Source organism: Ovis canadensis, chromosome 2 (assembly GCF_042477335.2).
Source record: "Ovis canadensis isolate MfBH-ARS-UI-01 breed Bighorn chromosome 2, ARS-UI_OviCan_v2, whole genome shotgun sequence".
In the NCBI taxonomy this organism is placed as follows: Eukaryota; Metazoa; Chordata; class Mammalia; order Artiodactyla; family Bovidae; genus Ovis; species Ovis canadensis.
In genome coordinates, this window is record NC_091246.1 from 24,074,187 (window position 1) to 24,085,958 (window position 11,772).

General features: G+C 46.5%; 1 protein-coding gene across 2 annotated transcripts in view; it reads right to left on the minus strand.

The window, feature by feature from the left end:
- SHC3 (SHC adaptor protein 3) overlaps positions 1 to 11,772 on the minus strand; it is a 187,338-nt gene extending 175,566 nt beyond the window's left edge. For both annotated transcript variants that reach the window (XM_069575584.1, XM_069575583.1), the window contains exon 1: positions 10,976 to 11,772. In XM_069575584.1, the coding sequence (XP_069431685.1) occupies positions 10,976 to 11,431 (456 nt within the window). In that variant the 5' untranslated portion in view covers positions 11,432 to 11,772. The remainder of the gene's footprint in view (positions 1 to 10,975) is intronic.

Below are 11,772 nucleotides of genomic sequence, written 5' to 3' on the forward strand. Positions count from 1 at the left end.
TGAAAAATTCATGGACAGAAGAGCCTAGCCGGCTACAGTTCATGGGATCTCAAAAAGTTGGACACAACTGAACATGCACAGACATACACAGCACATAAATCATGTTTTTGTCCAGAAAGCCAGGTGTTAACTTTTCTCAGCAAATCCCTGCCCTGGGAGTCTTAACCAACAGATAATGCAGGAGTGAGAGAGGGTGGATGGAGGGCAGGGCGCAACAGAAGTGGGGAATGCAATTAAAGGACGGGAGTTTGTGGGTCACACAGGAACATCAGAACCCCCCTCCTCTTAGCCACCACTGGATGATTTTTATTTTCTTTTCCCATGTTAGTGAATAAGTAACTAAGTCACTCTGTAAACAAGCTTATTATCTATTACAGGAGTTGCTACTTCCAGTGAACAAATTCACAGCTCAGTCCTTTAGAGAGTGCAGCCAGCACCACCTCACAAATAACCATCCTTAAAAAAAAAAAAAAAAACAGTGTTTGGGGACTTCCCTGTGGTCTAGTGCCTAAGACTCCATGTTCCCAATGCAGGGGGTCCTGGTTCAATCCCTGGTCAGGGAACTAGATCCCACATGTTGCAAATAAGAGTTCTCATGCTGTATGAAGATTCAAGATGCTGAGTGCTGTAACTATGACTGTGTGCAGCCAAATAAATAAATAAGATAACTTTTTCAAAAGCAGAGTTTGGACTCCCCTGGTGGTCCAGTGGTTAAGACTCTGGACTTCCAGTGCCGGGGACACAGGTTCAATCCCTGGTCAGGGAAGATCCTGCATGCCACATTGTGAGGCCCCAAAAATAATAATAAAAATTTAAAAGCAATGTCTCTAGCCCAGAGACCAGGAGGAGAGTCTGAAAGAGGACTCCTGAAGGAGTGAAGCCAGCAGAACCCAGACAGGGACATCCAAGCCTGACACATGTGAGAATCAGGATTTCTAGACTGTGCCCCAGCTTCCATCAGTTACAAGAACAGGGACAAAAGACAGAAGCTTCTCAGAACGTGAGCTCAGGAAAGCCTCAAGTGCCTAACAGTGCTTCCTCTGGCCCAGGACTCAGACCAGCTTGCCACATGATAATCAGCCTTTCACACAAAGCCTAGTTTCTGAAAGGGACCAGCCCTAGCTACTTCCACTGTCTGGTAATATATACTCCTCATTCTCTAATTTGCTCAAGGCTACAAACAGAAGCTTACGTGAAACCACTTTTTAAAAACCTATGAGAGCAACCCTTAAATTGAGAAAACTAGGCCTATAAACTATTATTATTATTTGCAAATCAAAAAAAATGCAGTTTTTCCATTTTAGTAATGACTCAAAGTGGGGCTTCCCAAGTGGCTCACCAGTAAAGAATCCACCTGCCAAGGTGGGAGACACAGGAGACATGGGTTTGATCCCTGAGTCAGAAAGATCCCCTGGAGAAGGAAATGGCAACCCACTCCAGTACTCTTGCCTGGAGAATCCAATGGACAGAGGAGCCTAGAAGACTGCAGACCATGGGGTCGCAAAAGGAACTGGACATGACTTAGTGACTATACAACAACAATAACACATGGATCTAGAAACATCTGTTTCCCTCCTAGAACCTCTGTCCCTGGTTGTGAGCCTGTACAGAGACACATAAGGGGGCTGTATTTCCACCAGCGAACTTGTTCTGGCCTCTGGTGATAATATTAGGTGTGACACCTCATGTATCAGGCCTCCACTCTGAGCAAGTGTCAAACCACAGACACACTCTTGCCACTGGTCCCCAAAGTTCCACAGCTCTCCTGGTGTGCAGGGGTCATAGTTCATCTGTCTTATACTCCAGGGCTTTGGTTTGAGGTCCTGCTTGAGGAATTTTTAAAGGTGTCTCCATTTGGTGCCCAGAGAAATGGTAAGAAAACCTGAGACTCTTCCAGGAGATTTACTTAGTCGTTTCTTATCTTTCACCTCCATTCTTCCAGGGCACGTGAATCTCCCTAACTGTTTGGGTGAACTAATGGCCATCCTAGATGAGACTCCAAAAGTTTGTGGCTATGCCTGTGATGGTAAATTTGCGTGTTAACTTGGCTAGGCCACCAGGTGCCCAGAGACGGACCAACAGTGATTCTGGGTGTTTCTGTGAAGGTGTTTAGGGATGACTTTGACATTTAAATGGATAGACTGAGTAAAGCAGACTGCCTTTCCTAATGTGAGCGGGTCTCATCCAGTCAACTGAAGGCCTGCGTAGAACAAAAGACTGACACTCCCCTAGGATAAGAGGGAACTCCTCCTCCCGGAGGGCCTTCAAACTGGGATAATGGCTTTCTCCTGCCTTTGGTCTCATATTGAAATGTCTCTTCCTGGGTCGTAAGCCTGCTGACTCACCCTGCAGACTTCTCAGTAATCACATACGCCAATGCCTTGTCACAAAACTCCTCCTATACATACATTCTACTGGTTCTCTATCTCTGGAGACCCTGGACTAATACACTGCTATAAAAACAGTTTGGTAGAAAACCCTTTCCTCAAAGGGTCATCTGGTTGCTAAAGAGTCAGAGGTGGGGTGGTCCAGGGAAGCCCGAGCAGGGTAGGTGGCGAGGTACAGCTCCCACCCCATCCCCTGGGGGTGCCCATCAGCAGTGCCTCTTGGAGCCCACCGTCATCACCTTTAAAGCAGAAACCACAAGGGCTGCCCTACTGTCTCTGTGCTGAGGACCACAGAGTCGAATGCAAGGGTGTCCCAGTGCCTGTGACCCTGAACATGCTCCACCAGATGTGGAAGCACTATGAAACCCAATCCTGCAACTTATTCATCAGAACCTCGAGTTCTGTCTGAGCACCCCAGCCCTGCACGATTCAGGAAGTGGGGGAGGCTATGAGCTGGCAGCTGGAGAAGCTGACTCTTGGGTTCCTGAGGGCTCATCAGACCATCCCCTCTTTTTTTTATGTTGATGTTTTGTATGCTCGGTGTGTGTTTGAACATCTCCACAGCACATGTTTACATTTTATAAAGAAAGGTTGATGGGACTTCTAAGACTCTACTCTCCCAAAGCAGGGGGGCTGGGTTCAGTTCCTGGTCAGGAAATTATTCCACATATGATAACTAAAAGTCCGAATGCCACAGCTAAAGATCCTGCATGCTGCAAATAAGACCTGGGAGCAGCCAAACCGTAATACATTTAGGGAAAAAAGAAAGATGTACAAAAGAAGCAGGTGAGAGACATCACAAGGCTGCAGGACTACCAGCAACAGAAGGTGGCCTGTCGGTGTCTGGGCTTAGAGTCCATGACCATGTTTCTCTGCGGGCCCTGGGACCCATCAGATAATGGGTCCCAGGCCCCAGAGGCTGCCTTTCTCATCATTGCTGCCTTATAGAAACCATTCAGCATTAGGGGACAACCATCTGTTCCCCCATACACCCTCCTCCCTGGGGTTGGGGGAGGGCAAAGGTCCTCCCCTGCTGAGCAGGCTGTGGGGACTTCTGCTTGAACAGGCCTCTGCTCAGTAACATCAGTGTCCAAACCGAGGCCCGGAGGGAAAGGAAGTAAGAAGTAGGTGCCAAGTCCTAGGAGGGAAAGGGGTCTTCAGGGTCTTCAGGTGCAGCACAGCGGTCCCAGCAGAACCGAACTGAGCACATACACTGAATCCACCTCCAGGAGGGCCAATGAAAGGGCTGGTTCTTCACCATGAAGAACACTCAAAAAACTGTCACCTTTTCATGGTTTCATCACCAGAGATAAAAACATTGTTTCTCCCTCCTTGGGGGAAAGCAAAAGAGACCCTGATTTTATAGTGTTTCTGCTGAAAACCAGGTTCGGGGCTAGTTTTCCCTCAACAGAGCTAGAGCTGTGCTGCGGTTTTGCAAAACATTTTTAAACAGAAGATTTTTGTATGGGCAAGTGGTATTAGAAATGCTGAATATCTGCAAAAGCAATAGGATTAAACCTGGTCTGTGAGGCCCTTTAGACTGCCAAACAATTATGTTCAATGGAATTTGATAAAATAAAGTGTGTCAGAAGGGTCTCAGCAGAGAGGCTGGGTGAAGGCCAAGTCCCACTGAGTCTGTGGAGTTGGTACAAATTTAAATTTCTTAAAATTTGGAATCAAATCTTGGCTGCTTTTTCTGCCCATTCAATAGACAGAAGTGAGGAAAGGCTCTTCTGAGGGGCCTTTACTTTAGCAAAACAACACATTTCAGAAAAACTAAGATGGCATCAAGTCAGCTTGAAAGTAAGCAGCTGCGACCTCCCTGATTAAGATTCTACACTTCCACTGAAGGGGACGATGGTTCAATCCCTAGTCAGGGAAGTAAGATCCCTCATGCCAGGTGGTGTGGTCAATAAATAAATATAGAAAGCAAGGAGCATCATAACAACAAGCTCTTTAAACATTCTTCCTTAGAAAGTCTTGGCTTGGAGGGTTTCAGGTACTCTGAAGCTGCTGAGCATCAGAAACACCAGTGATAAGGTAAGGCTCCTGCCCCTCGACTCTCCCATTTCTGCAGCTTCTCCTCCAGCACCCAGGTTTCCCTACAGCTCCTGCAGGAGATGAGACCATGGCTAGAAGTGGAGATCTCAGCTGGAAGATGGTGGAACTTGCCAGACCTCTCTTGTCGAGAGGCAAGGCAAGTCTGAGCCCAGAGTCTGAGGGCAAAAGACCAAGGATGCCCTGAGCTGCTATCATCTACCAGAGCAAGGGCAGTGGCTGATCCCAGCCTGAGGCGCTGCAGAGTCAAGAAGGTGCTAGAGGAAACCAGGTCCCCGAGGAGAGCAGCAACTGGTCCTCTCCTCCCAGGTGCATCACAGGTATGCATGGCACCTTCTCCCCACCAAGGTGAAGAGAACTGCACTGCGTGAACCATGGAAACTCAGCCTTGGACCCGGCATCTTGTTGGAATTCAGTGGTTCTCGTGGAGATTCCTGGCCCTGGCCCTCCAAGTTTAACTAGTGTCTTTCTGTTTATTTTAGGAAAGTAGCACCAATCCTAGTGCTGGGAGGCACAGACTGATGCCTCTGTGCGTGTGCCTGTGTGTGTGTGTGTGTCTGTGTCTGTATGTCTGTGTGTGTCTGTGTCTGTGTGTGTCTGTCTGTGTGTTGGTGTGTCTGCGTGTGTGTCTGTGTGTCTGCGTGTGTGTGTGATTACTTGCCCAGTCATGTCTGACTCTGCAGCTCCATGGTCTAGAGCCCACCAGATGCCTCTGTCCACGGGATTTTCCAGGCAAGAATACTGGATTGGGTTGCCATTTCCTCCTTCAGGGGATCTTGCGGATCCAGGGATTGAACCCGTGTCTCCTGTGTCTCCTGCACTGGCAGGCAGATTCTTTCTTGCTGAGCCTTTACCACTGAGCCACCTGGGAAGCCCAGACTGACACATATCAACGGGTTATTGTCTCCACACTGGTGGTGGGGAGGGAAGAGGCTAAACCACATGGGGACAGAATGATTTGTTGTTTTTTGTTTTTTGTTTTTTAACCTCAAGTGAAAATCAATACTTATGAATTTGCAGGACCAAAAGCAACTGGTAAGATTATTGTGCAGTTGCATGTTCACACACACACACACACACACACACACACACACGCACACACACAGAGCCAACATCCACTCACTCAGCAGGACATTCTTACGCTTAATTCCTCCCACCATAAAGACATTCTTCATGCACTACATATTGTAACTTTTTTATGCTAAAATTCAATTTTTTTCTTGTCCTTTACCCAGGAAATATGCCCAATTGATCATTTTTTGCATTTCATCTGAAACTATCTTTTTCTGAATTAATTCCACATAACTTTATTTGTCCTTGGGTATTTTTGTTTGAAGTGTTGAGTCTTCACTGTGCTTTCCCCTGAACCCTATGCAACTTTCTGGGCAGTAAAACCATGGGGTCTGGTCTTGGCCGCAGCCACCCAGAAGGCACGTGACCCGGGGAACCACACCCTGACACCACAGTGCAAGCCAGAGGCCCCTTTCTTCCAGATGCACGAGGATCAGGAGCAAAGACCTGCCCCAGTCATGACAGGTTGACCTCTTGAGCCCCACTGAGGTGGCCAGGCACCCTGCAGATTCTCCACATCCAGGCTGTGTTTCTGCTCGGAGACACCACAACCAAGCGAGGGGCAGCAGGCTTCACACACCCTTCAGAACAAGCCAGTTGGCTGGAAAGCCAGCCTCTTACATGTCTTACATGTCTGTTGCCCAAGTGTCCCATTATCACAACTTTGCTTAAATGATATTTATCATATATGACAAATATGAAAATATGACATATATTCAAAGATAAAACCGAGTGGGAACGTAAAGGGGCAAGAAGTCCACTCTTCGTAAGATTTAAGTTTCATCAAAAGCTTATCTTTCAGAATTATTTTCTCTTAAATGTGAATGTAAAAGTAATGAATGAAATAATCAGGCATTTCTGGAAATATAAAACTTACTATTTTCTAATGACCCTGTCCGAAGTCATTACAATTGTCTACTCGGTATGTGTGTACGTGTGTGTATGAGTGTGTGTGTGGTGTGGGATATGTGTGTATGTGTTCATGTATGATGTGGTGTGTGTGTACATATACACGTTTCACATATCTGCTATACTTGCGTCACATTAAAAAAAAAGAGGTGTCATGCTTTCCAGATCAAATAAATAATTTTGTCTACTTATCTCACAAGAATGTCTTAAACTGTCTTTCAAATCATTTTGACAGTTTACATATAAGCCGTACATTTATGAGATTTTTCAACAATTTTAAGAAAAAAGTCAACTTTTAAAACTGTGGTCTATATCAAGGAACAACTTACTAATCTAGAATTAAAACAAAATTCGATCAATCCCACCACAATAATATATCATGACTATACATGAAATAACTCTGTTGGTGACTGTTTAATATGACCTTACTTAGCTCACAGTTATCAAAAGAATACAGTGCTAAGAAAAAAGATTTTAGATACTTTTTGTAAGAATAAATTTAAAATACTTTTAAAGACAGTGAGGCAAGTGAAAAAAAACCAATTAAGAATAAATTTTACAGTAAGAGCAGTTAATAAAGACCACCTATAGAAAGCAATAGAACATTTATAAATAAAATGAATAATTCATACACCCTAAATATCATCAGAGTCACAAATGGGAGAAACAAAATAATTTTTAAAGAGCTCTTGTAAAAACAAGGCTTCATCCCAAAAGAAAAACAATCCAGCACTTCAGGAAATAATTCAGTAGTTCTCTGATTATTAAAATCTCCTATAAACAGCTCATAATGTGAAGCTATTATCAGTAAAGACATAGCATCACTCTCTGCAGACCAAAACCTTGGCTGTCCAAGGGGGCTGTCACAGGATTTAAGGATGAATAACCTACTTTCTCTGGTGGCTTTCCTATTGGCTCAGTTGGTAAAGATCTGTTTGCAATACAGGAGACTTGGGTTCAGTCCCTGGGTTGGGGAGATCCCTTGGCGGAGGACACAGCAACCCACTCCAGTATTCTTGCCTGGAGAATCCCATGGACAAAGGAGTCTGGTGGGCTACAGTCCACAGGGTTGCAAAGAGTTGGACATGACTGAGCGACGAAGTACAACCTACATTCTCACTGGGTTGCTGGTGATCAGCAAGCATCTTGACCTCCTGATTCTTGCTATGGGCACTCAGGTCAGCCCTGAATGTGGCCACTTCTTATGCTGATCTTGTTTTGAGCCTGTGGTGTCATGTGCTGTAAAGCGAACTCTTCTTCTTAGAGAACCCTCCCACTGAGGGCCAACAGCTAACTCAGGTGTAGCCCACACAGTATTGCCTTCCATCAGGGGTGGTCAAGGCTGAACCTCAAGACAAGCTTACTTCAAATGACTCTTCCACAACAGCCAGCGGCTATTTTAAAGAACTGACCCCCAACTGTTCTTGGCTATCTTTCCTTCCTAAACTGTTCGCCCTGCGGATCTGTGGGTAGAGCATCCCAATACTGCCTTTGGGACCTGCTAAAAATCAGTAGCAGCCCCCACGGGCACTCAGGCTCCTTGCCAGCTTAGATTTCTAGGCAATAGAATTTGAAAGTGGGCAGCAGTGTCCTCAATACTTGTCTGTATGTCTCTAGGCCTTTCAAGCCCAAATGTAAAATAGTTTTAAAATAGAATTATAATGAAAATATCCATTGCTCTTTGCTGTTATGATTTTCCTTTATCTCAAGGACATACTTTCTTGTTCTTTTCCTTTTGTGTCACCAAAAAAGAAAAAAAAACCACACACACAAAACAAAACCCAGTGTCAGGCACACTTAGGTACAAAGGTGCCACCAATGGGTGTCCTGAAGTAAACAAACACAAACTTGAACCCTTGCTCATTTGCATAATCTCATGCTGTTATTAGCATCAGATTCAAGGGAAGGCACGAAGGACAAATTAAACATGCTCTGAGCTTGGAATTCTACTGCTGCTCAGGTATTACTATTTTTAAATTTCAAATCCTTCATTAATTAATATTACAACCTGCTATTCAAAAAATTTGGTGTTTCCTAATTGATACACCAGACATCTATATGTTACAATGTCCATTTTTATATAAGTAGATTACATTTAAATATTTTTAGAGAATAAATCTGTGTGCAATATCCTAATATTGTCAGTAGGTAGATATGTCTGTGAGGCAGGAAATCTATAATTATACAGCAGATGAGTCTTCCAGGAAACTAGAAAACATTTGGGGTTTTCCTTAATTTAGACATACATTTAAATCAAAGAGAATAATAACAAGTTCTCTCCCAAACTCTAAGCCTTTAGATTTTGCTGTTGATGTACAAGCAAGTTATAAAGACTGCCTCTTTTCTATCTGCCAGAGATCTTTCAAAGTAAGAACACCAATAAAACTATTTGCAAATCAGCCAATAATACCAGGTTTCTTTCTTTCTTTCTTTTTTTAAGTTTTGTGATCTTTCAAGAAAATAAACTCACGGTTCTAAACTCAACAAGGGCAATTCAGAAATGTGTACTGACAGAAGGCCACATGATACTGTGAATCAAATGTGCGCAGAAGAAATTGTCCTTTAGTGTCTGGACTCCTTTGCTGTGTGATTTCAAACTTCTCCAGGGAAACCTAAGTTTATATTCCTGTGACGCCACCATTCACCACTGAAGATGGACCAGGTAACAGCAAGGAGCACTAACAGGGCACGCTATGTGCCCCCAGGTCACTACAATCCTTTGGCACAGCAAAATGACCCCAAATCCAGAAGGCTCTAGGCAGACCCAGCCTTTCACTTATCTGAGTGTTGCTCTTGCTTCAGGGTTGGGGGAACCGGATGTCACTACCTGATAGCCCAGCACAATAGACTAGCTTTCTTCAGCCACAACTGACATTTAGAACTGGATGTCAGCCTTCATCCTTCAAAGAGCAAGAGTAAAGCCCTAAGCAAAGCAAGTTATTTTTTTGAAGGAAACTTTAGAGACATAAGTTTGAAAATTCTCCCTCCATTTGGAAACTACCCTCTATGTTCAACATGACAGGTATAAAAACCTTTGCCAACATCTGTCTAACATGGTTCTTTTTTTTTCTTCAGATAGCAATTATACTATATTACACATGGCACAAGTAATATACTCTGGCATCACTTCTTAACCTCAACGTTGTCAGGGGTTTTGTTGTTTGGTTTTGTTTCTTCTTTTTTCCTTTTGTTTTCGGCTCCTGGTTATATAACTTAAAGAAGGCATACAAGAGGAATATTCTTTTTCTTTTACAATAAACTCAACCAGCTGTGCATACTTTATGTTGATCTTCATCCCTTTTGTAAAATATATGATTAATTCACTCTCAGAAGCTAAGAATGAAGATTAAATTAAAAAGGAGACTCAAAAGGAGAACAGGTCCATTTTTAATACTGATGATCGAATTCCTTTGTTAGTACTTTTGAGATAGTTAAAGATAATCCACAAAGTCAACTGTTTCCTTTAATATTTGGTTCAGAATTATCAAGATATATTTTGCCAGGGGATGTGGTCTGTAGAATTTTGCAACTGGATCTGTAGCCAGTAAGTATTAATAGCCACTAAGAGCCTGCAGGTTTCTCAGTGTGACTGACAACACTGTGGGGACAGTGTGCATCTCATTTCTCTTAAAATGAAAAGTCATATCTTGGAGTGACCAGTCTGAAATAATGTCATTTTGGCCCCTTTCCACTGTCTGGAGGCTGTCTGCCCAGCTGGAAGAGCGCTGTGGTGATTCTCTGCTGCCCAACGACCAGAAGGATGTGATAAGCATGTGGCAGGCCAGTGGAATGCTGCTAAGTATTTGTTCTTTAAATATCATAGAATACTTGCATAAGAGAAGAATTTTGTGGACTACATCAGGCATGATTGTATAATTCTCTGTGTTGGAGGAAAAAAAAAAATCTACTTTCCAGCCTGTGGCTCAGCTTCCTTTAGCCTATTTAAAGGGAAGGCCAGAGTCCCCAGGGAAAAACAGTCCCAATTTTCCTTCTGCTGCTGTAAACCAAAGCAGGTATGGAAGGAAAGGCAGAAACCAAAGAAAACCTTGCTGGCTAAGAAATTGCTACCTATCTGGTATAAAGGACAGTACTTGGGCTGCACTGCAAGGAGCTGAAAATTCTTGCTGAGGAAAGAAATGAAACCATCTACCCTGCCGCCTGGGGCAAACACAGGAGAAGTAGTGACACCACCTGCCTTTCTCATCGCAGGGGCTGCCCAGTTCTTCCAAGTGTGTACCCTAGGCAGACCTGATGCACAGTTCCCAGGGAGAGTGGTCCATGCCGAGAGGGGTACTGGCTGGACACATGGCAAAGCTCGGTGGCAAAGGCATGCCAAAGGAGCGGAGCCAGGGGAAACCAGGACAGTGAGGTCGCCGAATTCAAACCTTCTCCCACCGGATGCGCAATGGGTGCGTTTGCTGAGCTGGGTCCCCCCTGCCAAACGAGCTGGCTGCTAAAAAGTGCGCACCCCCTGGCCTCCAGAGCGACCCACTGTGCCGGACGCCTCTGCGCCCCGGCTTTCCCACCCGGCGGCCCGCGCCCGCACCCACCTTGACGACGTAGGTGACTCCTGCCCCCAGCACCTGGTCGCTGGCGTGCGGGGCACGGGGCGGCGGCTCGTCGCCGGGTCGGCCCTTCCTGGCGGCGCGCATGGCCGGGGCGCGGGGGCCGGGGGGCGCGCTGCCGTCCGGGGCGGCCAGGCTGGGCGCGCTGCAGCTGCCCGAGAGCCGCGCGCCCGCCCGCTCCCTGGCCGCCGACAGGCCGCGGAGGCCCGAGCTGGAGAGTTTCAGGTGGGACACCTTGTGGAGCAGGTGGCCCAGGCTGCCCGGCCCATCGTCGGGCGCCCTGCGCAGCGCTTCTCCGGACACCAGGTAGGGGGCCGCCGCCGGGGCCGCGCGCGCCGCCGAGACTTTGCCACCGCCGCTCACCGACAGGTTGTGCAGAAGGTCATCGACCGATGTCACCGAGTCATTCCTGAAGCGGTTGTACTTGGTGCGTGGAAGCATGCCCCTCCGTGGGCTCGCCGCATCCGCCCGGGCGCTGCAGGTGCCGGCCCCGGCGCAGGCTGCCGCGCATAGCAGGCGAGCCGCGGTCCCCGGGGCGGGACGGAGCGGCCGGGACAGCAGGCTGGGGGGCGCGAGCAGCGGCGCCGGCCTCCCACCGCTAACACCCCGCACGGCCGCGGCCGCGCAGCCCCGGCCCCGGACTCGGCTGCTGAGGGCGGTACGTTCGCTTTGCAAAAGTCATAGTTTCCTCTGCTGCGCGCCCAGCTGCTTGGGGCTGCTCACAGCAAAAGCATGACTCACTCCGAGAGGAGACCCTTCTCAACAAAGGCTCGGTGAGCACT